Below are 14281 nucleotides of genomic sequence, written 5' to 3'. Positions count from 1 at the left end.
TTGGTTTTGAACACACTGAACACAATTAGCCTCATATATAGTAACAGAGAATCAAGCACAGCAGACAGCTGCTACTGTGCTAAATACTTACACACGAAACCAGAAAGACACATGGCAACTGACAGCTGACAGAGCAAACCGGCAAAGAATGTTGAAAGGTAAAAGTGAGGAGGGGAAATGGTTTTTATTTTCATAAGCATTTCTGTTGTACTCCTCCTTTTGGTATTACGAATGTTTAAAAGGATAACTGCCTTGCCAAGTGATTGATATAAAATAACCAGAAATGAAGCCCCCTTATCCCACGGTAAGGATGCTCACAGGAAATTAGAGCAGTATAATATAAGTGTTTTAACTTCACATAAAAATCTCTTTCCTATGTAGATAATATAAGATTAAAACAGATTGCAGGACTCATTCTACCTTGCACTTTTTAATTAGACAGACTGCTAGTACTGCAGGGGTACTGAACACAGGCTCATTTTTTCTTCACATCTGATCGCAGAGGCAACAAAGGGAAACAGAAGAGAAAGCAGAATTCTCATCTCTTCCAGCACCCAGGAAAGAAAGACAAGCCATTTCACACAAACATTTTGCCCTAACAGGCACATATTTAGAAAAGACAGTTGACTGTGGAATTTTTCTAATGGTACCATTTGAGCAGCATTAAATCGTTCAGGTTTGTGCAAGCCCAGTATTTGCCTTAGAGGTGCCTAAGTCAACCTTGGAGATTTTGCTCCGTAAGTTTGTTTTATTCCACCAATGAATTCCAGTAAAACTATGAAGTTTCCCAAATTTTAACAGAATTTGTGGTGATGGTTTTCTGGTAACCCCCTCCTCATTTTTCTCCCATGTAGATAACGTCAGCATCTGAGAGCTTAGGACTTACCCACTTACCACTATCTTACCAGTTAAACTGGGCCCACCAGCAAATACCATGCAAGAACTGAAAAAGAGGGCACTGCTATATGACAGAAGGCATGGACCACTATGTTTCACCTACAGTAAAACCTGCAAGCACTAGAATAGGGTCTTTGAGAATCAACTGGAAAATACAGAAAATGTGTCATATGATTGCCTCACATCACAATTTCTATGCAACATTTGCGATTCAGTGTAAGCCATAGTAATGGGCAGCATTTCATGAGTTAGAGCACACTGAGGATGCAAGCAGGCAGCAGGAATTGAGGAGTATGGCCTTTCTCTCTTGTGTGAAATGACAGAGGAAAAACTTTGGCTTCTTTGTTTTCACCAAGTCACAATGAGGCCGATGTCAGGTTTTCACTGTCGCTCAAGCAAGCCAGATGCTTCTTGCTTTGGGTTCTGGCTGGCATGAGCAGTAATGATGTGTTGAGACATGCCCTGCAACTCAAGCCTCCTTCATCCAGTGAAAAGCTTATGTGACTACCAATGGACAGGGAAGAAAAGAGATGTGGAAGAGCTAGCTACAAATTTCACTTTGCATCCCAGCTGAGTTCAGAGGGCAAGATAGGACCTCAAGACATCATTTAAGACTATATCCTCACAGTTTGCCTTGGAAACAGCTAAAGATCATTAAAACGTGAAGATAATGCAATCCTGGTGGTAGGGGACAGACTTGCTGCTCAGAAGTTATCATCTTTATTGAAGCTGTCCAGCATCCCTTGGTATCCTTCGCAGCAAGAGAACTAATGCTTCTGCTTGTGCATTCAAGCTTCTGCAGTTGGAGAGCTAAGAAGGCATGCTAAACCATACCTCAGTGTTTGAGTGCCCTTAGGGATCTCTAGATTAAAGATCTGAGAGATCTGACAGGACATCAGGTGGATGGTGGTTCAGGTGGACAACTTTTATCCGTTCAAACGCAGTCTGGAAAACTCACAGCAGCCCTTCTGGTGTTTGGTTCCATTTGTATTTCACAAAATGCTGTGTTTCACTGTTGGTCCCCAAGGGGACCTCTTCCTTGCAGGCTGAGACAAAAATAGTCAGCAATAGTCTGAGTGAGTCACAGTGCTCGTGGGTCTGAGCTAAGGGAGTCACCAGAGAGCACTATGAGCTATTACTAGGATGCTGGCTCCTGTTCCTATTAATAAAGTTATAGGTCTGTAATATCCAGCTACACAGACGGAAGCACTGTGCAAATTCATAGCTCTCAGAGCCCTCACCCTTCCTGGTATTGCTGCTGGCTGGAGAGCGTGCATCCCACAGCGCAACTTCTGCGCTTGGTCACTGTGAACTTCATTTGCTATGTTGGAGGTGAAAATAGAAAACTGTGTGAAAAGAAGCTCAGTTTCTTGATCAAGTCGTCAAACAGAGTAGAAATGTCTGTTTGCTCTATAAAAGATAATGAGAGAAATTTGGTTTCAACTCCCTTCGCTCAGCCTGCTCAGGTACTCACATGTGAAATTACCCAGGGGGAAAAGACATAAGTTGGTCCAGGAACCCCTATTGGCCTTAGCTTTGATGGGCTGTGCAGCATATGCTACCAACTGAATTAGTTCTGAAAACAGAGAGGTGCATCAGACTGCACAGACCCACTGACTGGAATAAGATGGTGGTGGGAACTGCCAGTCTGGAGAGCATGGAGGGTGTCAATAGAAATATGGGACTAAACGAATTCCACCTGATACTTACATTTTTGTCCCTCTTCATCAGTGTGATTCTGAGGAGATCACTTCTCTCTAAGGTTTAAAATTTGAATTAATAGACCTGATTTCCTTATTCATTTTTGTCGAAATGTGGAAAATTTCTAGACAAGATAGGGCAAACGGTAGTTATTCCATTTCACTTTATCACTGAATATGTGAAACATGACAATTCTAAATTTTCAAATAGTCCTGTAAGAAAAAAATTCCTTTTAAAGACTTAAAAAGCACAGTTGGGTTGCCATAGGCTAGGAGCTGGGCTTCATATTACCAACCAAGAGATTCATTCCATCTACGGCTGCTGTTGTGAAATACAAATGGAACTGGAGCGCTGCAGCTCCAATAGTCTGCTCCTGCGGACTATTTCCAGTTCAGTGGACTGAGTAAAAGAGAATTTGCATTTTCATAACCGTTGTAATAATGGTCATGATCATTATCATGATAGCTGAGTGAAAAACCAAAATTAGCAAATGATTGAGTTTCTTTGTCTGTGTGGGCATTTCTGCAGACTCACATCTGTCTCGTTTTGTCACTTTGGATATTGTTTTGCCCTAGTGTCAGCAGTAACGTGGATGTGGACATCTGTGACAGTCAGAACTGCTTGTCTGCAAATTCCCTCTGCAGCAGTCAGTCAGTGCAGCATTTCCTAGCTGTGATACAGCGATTCTTCTATGCCCTTTCTTCCTGCTTTCCCTTCTGAAGTCATGATCTGTGCACTGAAGAATGACTCGCTCTCTCCAGACCCAGGCATAAATTTACTGCCTTCCGAACAGTTTTCCTTTCTTTTTTTCTTCTACTGTTACTGTCTTATCACTGCTAAAGATGATGAAATCAGATGCACTGTTTGCTCACCATCAAGAAGTTTCTTTTGCACCTACCTTTTCAAGGGGATTGATGTAAAGCGTAAGAATCTCAAGCGGAAATGGTAGAAATGTTTTAGCTGTAATGCTTTAAGGATAATGAAAGACAAGTTTTGCACAGAGGGATAATGATAAGTAGAGGATAAGAACTACTGGAAAGCAAATTTTGAAATTTTTAATAATTCATTCTGGATTTTTAAGAATCTTAAGTTTTCAGATACCTTTATGTTCATCGTCTTTATTTTAGAAATCTTGTGGTGCTTGACTTACTCCCAAAATGAGTGATTTTGATTCACTTGGAACAAAAATACTAGACTAAATTTCAAATGGGTTTTGTAAATGTCATCCACAGTTGTATGTAGCACTGTTGTAAGGTATTTTATTTAAAAAAAAAAGACAACAAACACTACAGATATGTTTGGGTTCTGTTCTTTTTTAATATAAAAGTCTTTGTATGTGGATAACAAAGTCAGACTGATTTCACTGTATATTTTCTGTGGTCATCTAGACCTTACTGCTGCAGTGGTTTTCTGGCAGGGTTCTGCAGTAGCACATACCAGAGCAAGGAGCGAGACCCCTGTTCCTGCAGCTAAGCCATCAGATGCCATTAGCTCTTCTGCTAAGCTCAGCTGGGCAAATGCATTCAAGTACTGGGTCCCTAAGGAATGTCTCTTAGGTAAATACCAGAAGCATCCTCTCCCCCAGAATCAGTGCGGGATTTGATAGACTGAGCAAATCTTGTTATACATCTTGTCTTGTTACATTTGTCTAGGTTTTGCTTTGTATGTTTTATCTTCAAATTGACAGGCATCTAAAATTAATGGTAGTTTGGTCTAAGCTGTTTTCACCACAGGTACTAAATAATGTCTAGAGAAGACATGGGTTTTACATTTTCCTAATTTTTTTATGTTTGTAAATATAATCACGTGTTCCATATTGAATACTTTTGGTTGGGAATGTCAAAGCGGAGCAGCCATGGTGAGATCTGCAGGGCTGATTTAACTATTTGAATTGACTACTCAGTAAGTTTTGGCAGATGCCGTTCATGTCAGTGATGAAATTAAATGTTATTGTAACTAAGTCACTTAGTTTTTCTCTGCAAAGGAGGTCTCTGCCTTTCCTCAGAGGATGATAATCCCTATTTCCCATTTTTATGCTGTGAGCCCATCTTTATTCAGTAACCAAGTGTTACTGTCTCTTTAAAATGGGTAAGAAACTGAGGGTCATCTAAAGTAAGTTTGATTCACAAAAGAAATTCATAGGCTGAAAATCAGTCCTAGGGCTTGAGAGTGTTAGATCATTGATTTAATCACAAAGTCATCCGGTCTTTTAATAAACTACATGATAAGCAAGCATATATACATATGTACCTATATGTGTAGATACAAAATCTATAGTAAAATTATTTAATGATATAGAAACATGAATTATTTTTTTTGTTGCTTACTCTAGGGTGTGTGATACCCGTTAGCTAATCTGAGCTACACCATTTCTGACCGTGTTACTCTTTGGACAGCTTACAGTTATCCTGTTTAGCATGGAGGGAAGTGGGATTTGGAGAGACGTACAAATCTAGATATTTTTAAAATATTTTTTCTTAGAGGAAATATGTTTCTGTAGAAAGCGAGAGATAAGTCAGAAAAATGAAGCAAAATATCATTCTCAAGTAGCTTTTTAGCCAAAGAGAAGAATTACACACTTCCTGAGAGCCTTCAGTTTGGTACTGCAGTTGTGTAGAGGGTAGCAATGAAAAATTACCTTCTCTCACTTCATTTCTTAGGAATAGCTCTTTCTGCTGGTTTTGAAATGTGCCCTTTTTTGCTGTCTATTAATAGTGGATCTCAGCAGATGAAGTTTGCAGGTCAAGATAAAAAAACCTCCAAAACCTACATGTAGACATAGCAGTAGAGTATGCCTGGAAATCCTATCTTCAATAAAATAGCCCAGATTTCATCTAGAGTCTGAGGAACACAGTATAATGAACAACAAATTTTGTATTTGATGATCTAAGTCTGCATCTTCCCATCACACTGCCATTTTAACAGGAGGAAAATACCCATTGATTTCAAGGGGCTTCGGGTCAATCTGACAGAGTATTGACAAAAAAAGGAGATTTCTCCTATACCTAAAGTATATATTCCTATATTATTAACCTTACTAACAGCCCTTCTGCTTCAGTGCTGCAGAGAGCTGCTGCAGCAAACAATTCAGCCTGAACCTTAACTTGTTTCTATGGAAGGTAAAAATGGAACTGTAATAGGGTTGTCAGCATCCAGATCTCTCTGCACTAGCTGCACGTAGATGCCAAAGACAAATGATTCACAGGACTTTGTTTAGATTTCCCCCAGCTTCATCCAGACCCTTTCTCCCAGGCTGGAGAGCTGCCACTGAGGGACACACTGCCATGGAGAGAATGTTACTGAGTGAAAGAACCCACTGGCAGAGAGCCCCTGAGAGAGGAATGCGAGGTATGGACAGGAGGAGGGGGATATGGTAGAGCTGGAGCCACGAACTGAGACGAAAGTGAATTGGTTTTCACTGGGCAGCTCCTAGAGCAGGAAAAGGGGCACATTTAGCTGATGGAAGCCCCAGAGATTCCTCACAGCAGGACACAAGGCAATCACAAGTCTAGCTGGCACTCTGGTTATACAGTGGAGCAAGCCAGCTGGCTGTCTGGGATGAGAAATTCAGGCATAAGGTGGGAAGAAGGGACAGTGGGAAACTACAGAACTAGTTCCTGGCTTGGGAAAGTAGATCCATTTGGCTCCTGAGTTTTGCTTCAGCTTAGTCAAGTCCACTGCTGCCAAGCAGTACCCAAGTTCACATGCAAAGAGGAAGGTGGTGGGGGAAACTGCTGAGAGCAAAATTGAACTGAAAATGGAGGGGGGAAAAAAGTCAGCTGGAAAATGCTTTGGAATTATTGACTTGGGTCTGATTGCCACATGGGGGAGATCTAAGCCTAAACAGTCCTTTCAGAGCTATGTCACATAAGGGGAATCCTTCAGCAGATGCAGGGTGAGGCTCGACGCTGTCTTTGTGGCTAGTGGGACATCAAATGATACTGCCAGGTGACACGTGAAGACCTGGTGATATTCCTGGAAAAAAAGCAATTAATAGCCAATGGAAAGCAGAACTCTTCCTACCCTTTAAGCCTTCTGACACGCTTTAAACTTTGCCCGTTGTGGTGCTTTCCCTCTAAAATGTGCATACTAGCTGCAGGAAACAAAAACATACAGCCCTGTGGGTTCTATGGCCAAAGCTTTCAAAGATACTGTGGATTTGGTAAAAAAGCCAAATGCTTCCTCAGGCAGGAAGCTGGACACAGGTTCTGGAGGTCTTTTAAATCACAACAGATTAACATCACTACAAAGTTAGCTTAAGTAAAATTTGCTTTCACCATAATGATTGTTTCTTTAAATATAAAAAGCAAAATTGCTAAAAAGTTGCTGCTTAGATAATATAGTCTGGTCCATCCATTTTGTGCTGTGCTAAAATGATCCAAAGAAAACAAATTGGGCAAACATCAAAGCACCATAGCCGGTTAGGATTAAAACCCAGGCTTGCAAATGCCTTTATGTAAAACAGTGAAATACCTCATGAAGCAGCTAATAACAGGTTGCAGCTAATTGTTGATGTTTCAGTATGGATCCCTGACAGTTGCAGAATACAGGCGCTTTTTAAAGTCACACTGAATACTGATGTGTATATCCCCAGTTTGTATCACCACCAAAAAGCTGGCTATGCAATTTGTCCTTCATGGCTTCTCACACACAGCATCCAAGAAGAAATACCTTGTAGTCTAGGATCGGGAGACAAGTCATATGGGCTTAAAGCCATTTTTGTGTCCCACATAGCAGGAACCCAGTATCTAAAGCTAATATCGAATGGTCTGTGCTTTTGAAACCCTGCTTTTGCCTTTACCTTTATCTGCAAGGACTAACATATTGCCAAAAATGTTGTGTTGTATTTTTAGTCCAGGAACACTGAGTCTGGATATGTTAGAAAATTCAGGCTGACCTCTGATCTAATGGAGCTGTGTGCCAAAACATGTGTACTTGAGCTTTCAGTTAACGGCCCTCCACACGTACTTTCAAACCTCTTGAGGTCAACCCACAGCATGTTTCACAGCTGAAGTTCATCTTGTCCAATCTCACTCTAGCATTGGCTCTCTGTTTACAAGCAAGAGAAGCTGCAGTTGGGCTTTTTAAGTGCCTTTCTTAAAATATATATATATAAAGTATATATATTTTAAATGCTTTTAAAAATGTTTATTTAATTGTATTTTTATATTACCAGCAGCATGTTATACTTCACAGACATGTGGTTTAGCTGTAATTAACTTCAGATTTGTCCACTACCTGTCAGACAACTGTAGATTATAGTACCTCACACTGGAGCTGTAGAAACTTGGACACAGAGTAGTTGGCTTGTCTAACAGCACAACAAAATCAGCTTTGGATCTGTGACCAGAACCCAGCTTTCCCAAGTCCCACCTGATCGATACTTGATATGCCTGGGCCGTGGGAAGGCACTGGTTAGCTGCTGGTTATGGAAGACAGGGGAGTTGATGGGAGAAAATGGACTTTCAAAGAGACATTCCCATAAAAAGTCGACATCCCAGTTTGTTCTGTGCCACGCATGCCAAAACAATGATCTGTGCCTACACCTGTCTCTGAGTCTTCATGAGTCCGGGATAACCGGTGCTGTGTCTAATGACTCTACTCTTTTTTCTCTTATTTCTGCTTAGTTTTCAGGACTTTACTTGTTGTCGTTCTTCACTATCCTTGTTGGGCTGGTGCTCTACTCCTCCACGTCCACCTACGTAGCCCAGGATCCTCGGGTGTACAAGCAGTTCCGAAACCCTTCAGGACCTGTTGTAGACCTGCCAGCCACCAGCCAGCTGGAGCCTTCGGTAACATACACCAGCCTGGGGCAGGAGACAGAAGAGGAGCCTCACGTTAGAGTTGCTTAAACCCAGGGCTGTTGATCACCTACTGATGATTCAGTGGAGCTCGTATATCCATTATCTCTGTATTGTACATAGAGAAAGGTATTTACCAGGTGCAGTTACATGGGTGAGCTGCAAGGTAGCAAATAAAGAAAGCCCATAAAAATACAGATTAATTGTTCCAGGGTGTTCATTGCAAGGAGATGCCAGTCCCTCGTTTACGATATGAGCAGCACGTTTGCATTACAAACTGCTGCATAAGAATCAGTTAATGTCAGACTACGTGTGAAAGATACTCAAAATATAAACTGAAATTACAAAAAGAAATTCGTAGAAGGGTGATTTTGCACCCAGTGAGTGATATTATGCCTAAGCCACACTAATTGTGGAAAAGCCGCCTTTTAACAGTAAGTACACTTGTGCAGTCACTGTTAATTTCTCTCTAAGATTTGTTTGTTTGCACAAAACAGATGGGTTACTTGTGGTAGCAACACCCTGACACATTTTTGCTAGCACCTTGGCTTTGGTGAGGGAAAGACAATGACTTCATCTGCGCTATCTGTCTAGTTGCCCTTTCTAGGTAATCTGTTCCATGAATCCAGAGAAGGGACAACTTACAATATCCGTCTCTATTCTAGGAATAGGTATAAGGTGAGCATTTTAGCCTTTCTACATTTGCAGAAGTGAAGTACTCGAGCATTGACCTCTCTGTGATCCATGGCAGATTTCCTAGCGGCTGAGGTTCTGCATCAGGTGACAGGGAGTTAGTTTCTCTGTAGTTGTGACTTAACACAGATTTCTTACTTTTTAAATTTTAATCTGTAAAAAGAAAAACGCATTTTCTAGTTTCCTATGTATTGTACCTCTCCATGATAAGATGATGTATCATGTGGATCAGGGCACTCATTTTAGATACTCAGTGCATTGAGGGCGCCTTCTCCTGTTCCAGTTTGCTTAGTCTCTCCTGTGGTTCATTATTCTCACAATAGCTATTTAGACTTGTGTCAGTTTTTCACCAAAACCCACAAATTGTAAAAATCAGGAAGATTAAAAAAGGAATTAATGAGCAGAAAGACTGGACCATCTGCTGGTGTTGCTGCAGTAGCGCAAAGGCATTCACACCAGCAGGGTGCAGCCAATTATTTTTCATTAACCACAAAACTAGCAGAATAATTCAGGAGTTTTCTTATGTTCCTGGAGACAGGTGAAAATAGTAAGGGTGTGTTCACATCTGTACTTCTGCTCCAGGAACCTGATCAGAATGGGGGAAATCTTAGTCACCACCATGAAAAATCCATCTCTGCCTGTATGTTTGCTCTTCTGAGAGCCCAATAAAAGGAAATCATTATTTCAACGTTCATCATCTATTTTTAATTTAAAATTAAAGAAGGAGAGATGATCTTATCTACGAGAGAGGAGAGGGATCCAGGAGAGCTTGGTTTTATTCACAGATCTTCCATATCTCTGCGTGATCCTTGGGCATGACTTACCTTCTGTGTGGCTGAGTTTCCCAATCTATATGTACGGGAAAAATCATATTTTACATAACTCATAGGGGTGCTATGGGACCAAGTTATTTTAAAATGCTTCAGGATCTTCAGAAGGAAGGAGTTAAAAAGTACACAATAGTGCTGTAAAAGTGTGTATACGTTCATTGTATTTGAAAATGGAGTTTACAGCAGGGTTGATGAATATTTTGCTTGTGGGCATAGAAGATGAATTTGATTTGAATGTTATTCTGCTGAAGAAGTCTGTCTCGAGTGAAAATGTAGGGCTTCATGTTTGAAAAATACAACTTACCCATTTCTATTTAAAAGAGAAAAAAAAAAATCAATCTGTACTCTGGAGATTAGAAAGGCCACACAGTTCAACCACGCAGGATGAATTTCTGCTGAGGTAACATTCATCTTTTATAGTCCTGTTCTGCACTAATATAGAAATGCCTTCCCTGAAGGAGACTGGGAGAAGTATGTATGCATAATATACATGAAGTGGCAAATGCCAAAATGCTACTGAACAGCAGAAGTATGTTGTATCTTGTTCTTGCTGTGGAGAAGAGGCAATTTCTGTACCATTGTGTTTAGGCTGTCTGCTACAATCCTGCTGCAGCTGAGGGAATGATCTGCAGTATTGCCAAACCATGCCCAAAACCAGCCCAAAACCTTCAGTTGAGATGGCTTGGTTTTAAACTCATAACAAGTGTAAGATTTTTTTCCCCTGCCTTCTGTTTATTTATTTCAGCACTCATGTTTCCAAGCTCTTTCTCTTAAAGCATTGAGGATGCAGAAAAAAAAAGATTACCACGGAGAAACAGTGTCCATATTCTGAGGATATTAAGGAAAGTCTAAATCCTACTGGATTCAAAGAAAAATTAAAAAAAAGCCACACAAGAAAGATTACCTGATGTTTCAGGGTGAGGTCTATGGGGTGGAAGTGCAAGTGGGAAGCACATGTTGGGGTGAAGCCCTCATGCACAGGGGCCAGCAAGCGTCCTCGGGTCAAGCCCTGGGAGAGCTTCAACTTGAGGTGGGTTTCGTACACCCGCCAGGAGCACCATGGCTCCCTCAGGTACCTGGAGGCACACTGGCAGGCACCTGTCATCTCTGTCTTTTTTGCTACCTTTTATACCAATTAAATACCTTTCTCTGAATGTTAGTCCCCGTGTTGGTCTGAGAACCTTGAGGATCGCGTGCGTGTGTGTTTGTTTCATGTTTACAATTCCTTCCTTTGCATAATTCTTTTGGTTAATTTCATTATTAGTATTTATTTTTAAGCCAAATGTTTGTAGTCCTTCACCTCCCCCTCCTCATTTTTCTGACACTAACTTGTAGATGTTTGTTAGAGTCTTCTCAGAAACAGCTGGGCAGGAGGCATCTCCCGGCCAGGTCACTGGGCTGGGAGTTTCTACTTACAAGGGTTTGCGATCCACGGGTGGCTGAGAGGTGCCATCTGAAGTAATTCCTATAGGCTATTTTAATAGGCTCTGTTGTACGGAAATAAGTTTTGAATGTTTTGGTGTGCACTCTGTGCCCAGCCACCGTCCCCTGTGTTGTTCACACGGGAGGAGTTTGATGTGCAAAGCGGGGCTGCCTCACTGTCTGTGTCTCCTGTTAAACAAGGTGGATATTTGGATTAGCACCAGTGTCCTAGTGCTGGATGGACCTCAAAGGAAAGCAGTAGTATAGCTTTACAAGTAACTGTGTTGACGGAAAAACTGAGGTCTAGTAAAGGAAAACATTACTTCTACCTGCTTGTTTTCTGCTGTTTGAGACCTCAGTACGCACCAGCAAAGGTTCAGCTATCTAACCGGCAGCTACTCTCCGTGTTGCATAGGATGTCTCTAGCTCTGTATAGCTCCTTGCCTGAACAAACTGAAACTCTGTTATCTGCTGGCCCTGAGCAGCCTTAGCAAGACTGATGTAATTTTCTGCTACTGGATGAAAACCTTCACTGGGAGACAGACCTTGTCTTTGTTCCAGCTATAAAGTTTCAAAACACACAATGATAGACCAAGCAATTAAAAATTTTGCACCACTGTGTCATAAGAAGAAGTTTCAATGTATAGTGTAGAGATTGCTAACTTGTGCTATTAACATTTTGACAAGCGTGTAGTATTGTTTTCTTTCCTTTTTTTTAAAACCATTTAGTATTCCTGAGCTAGCTACAAATATAAATTTTACCCCATGGGTAGGATTTTATTGTTAAATGCCATAATAAAGCACACTAATCTTGACACTGCAGATGGAAATACGAACCAAAACCAAACCCGAGCAAACGAAATCCCAACCCCAAATCCTGCATCGAAAAGCTGAACAAACCTTTTTCCATTTTGATATTTGCATGCACCTATATGGACTGGCTGTGGCAATGTAATGCCTGTATAATGTTTTCAAATAAAAAAAATAAATGCTTTATGAAAGCGGGGTTATTAGTTTCCTTGCCTGTTTCCTTTCTGCTTTCTTAGCCTAAAATGATTTTTCTGAAGTGTAAATCTTAACTGCAGGGCATAATTTTTTGCTGCGCTGAGGACTTCTTTCCCTTGTGAAGCGGTTAACCTACAACTCCTTCCAAGGTGTCTAAGCATAGGTGCCATTAGGCACCCTCAGGTATCTTGCCTGCTCCCCAGGTGCTGCTCTAAAAGGATAGGGGATACCTGTGCATCCTCTGTCTTAATCTGCCATTACCCTATGGCTAGCTCAGGTATCCTGATACTCGTTGCCCTGATTTGGATACAAAAGCACTCCCCTACTGCCTTCCAGAAATGGTTAATCAATCTAGAATTAATCTGGGACAACGCACATGTATGATGTTGAAGGGTTTATCTGGCAGAGGTTAGTGAATGTCTGCAGCTGCCTTGCCCAGCTCTCCCTCCCAGCTCCTCTGCCCTGCGCTGCAGCACCATTCCCAGCACAGTCCTGAAGAAGGAAAAGAAAGGATGGAGACAAAAATTAGGCATTGGGGGAAAAGGAGTATCAGGAGGAGCAGAATAAGGGAAAGAAAGAAAACTAGACTCTGGCTCATTTAAAGCCCACATGAGTGTGTGAGAGCAAGGAATTTTCTGAACATGTATTCACCTCTAAGAGTGTTTGCCAGCATATGCCTCTGTCCATCTCTCTGCCTGTTGTCTCTGAAGGACACTTCGCATCAATATTTCTCACATGCTTCATTGCTGAGAATAAAGAAGGGAATGGAGACTGGTGAGCTCATTTCCAGCCTCTCCCTGCACTGTAACTGCATGGAGTCCCAGACATTACAAAGCCAGCAGTCCTGCTCCAATGTGCTGGTTTATGTCTGATTTTCCAGTGTGTACATTTCCTAAGTCATCAAGAGCTCCAGAAACGGAGTTAGTGTGCATGGCCTTATCATGCTAACAGTTGATTTGTGTTTTCCTCCAAATCTGCTCAAGAGTCTCTCTGGCATTACAAAAATATCCTTTTATTGCCTGGCTAGAATTCAGCCTGGGTGCTTCAGTTATATGAATAGTAATTGCTTGGAATTACTCTAAAAATAGATCATAAATAGACATTAATGGATCATTCTGTGCTCAAATCAAACATGTTTCAACACTGAAAGACACTCAAATCAGCTTAAACCTACCAGTCTCCCTTTGTTTTTGTTTATTTAGCAGTAGTTCTCCAAAATATAACAAATCCAAAGTTGAATGTTCAACAGCAATATGCTGTAGCATACAAATAAGGAAGCAATGCTTTCTACAGTTATAAAAGTTGTTTTGTTAGGTCTGCTTCACAATTTAAGCAAAAAATATGCCAAACCTTTGCAAAAGGGAACACCTCTGCTTGTGCAGCCATAGACCAGTTCCCACAGCAATTGTGAAGCGGGTACCAAACACCAACAATGCAGCGGTGACAATGACATTGGAGTAAGATCATTGGCCATGCCATCCTTCTCCTCCAACTCCAAAAGCAGGGTCATGCACTGCAGTAATTATTAATAAAAATTCCTGCTATATGGAGAATATTAATTCCATAGGGCTGGGATCACAATTCTGTGATTAGTCACGGACTGGCTGTGAGCCACCAACAGGAGACAATTTTCTAAATTTTATTCTACTTAGATTCTGATTTATAACCTTCAGCTATAGTTGACTTTTTTGTGATTCCTTATTATGTACAATGCCCTCAGGCAATTGCCTAGTGCTACCCTGATCTTAATAATGCATTATTAATTCCTTACTGCCAAATACATTATTTATACTAACTATGGCTTTTTATTCCCCACGTCTTGATAGCAGTGGACTCATCCAATTTTAACATAACTGCAAAGTTGTCAGCATGAAATCTTCTCCTCCTTCCCATGTGAAATATGTACATGCTTGTCAAGAGCAAAGTATTGGA

General features: G+C 41.1%; 1 protein-coding gene across 1 annotated transcript in view; it reads left to right on the top strand.

The window, feature by feature from the left end:
• Window positions 1-8450, top strand: part of SLC35F1 (solute carrier family 35 member F1) — a 249613-nt gene extending 241163 nt beyond the window's left edge. The window contains exon 8 of the mRNA XM_086461268.1: window positions 8226-8450. Coding sequence (XP_086317394.1) covers window positions 8226-8450 — 225 coding nt within the window. The remainder of the gene's footprint in view (window positions 1-8225) is intronic.
• The last annotated feature ends 5831 nt before the right edge of the window (window positions 8451-14281 follow it).

Source organism: Leptosomus discolor, chromosome 2 (assembly GCF_034619465.1).
Source record: "Leptosomus discolor isolate bLepDis1 chromosome 2, bLepDis1.hap2, whole genome shotgun sequence".
NCBI lineage: Eukaryota > Metazoa > Chordata > Aves > Leptosomiformes > Leptosomidae > Leptosomus > Leptosomus discolor.
This window is presented reverse-complemented; position numbering and strand designations above follow the sequence as displayed.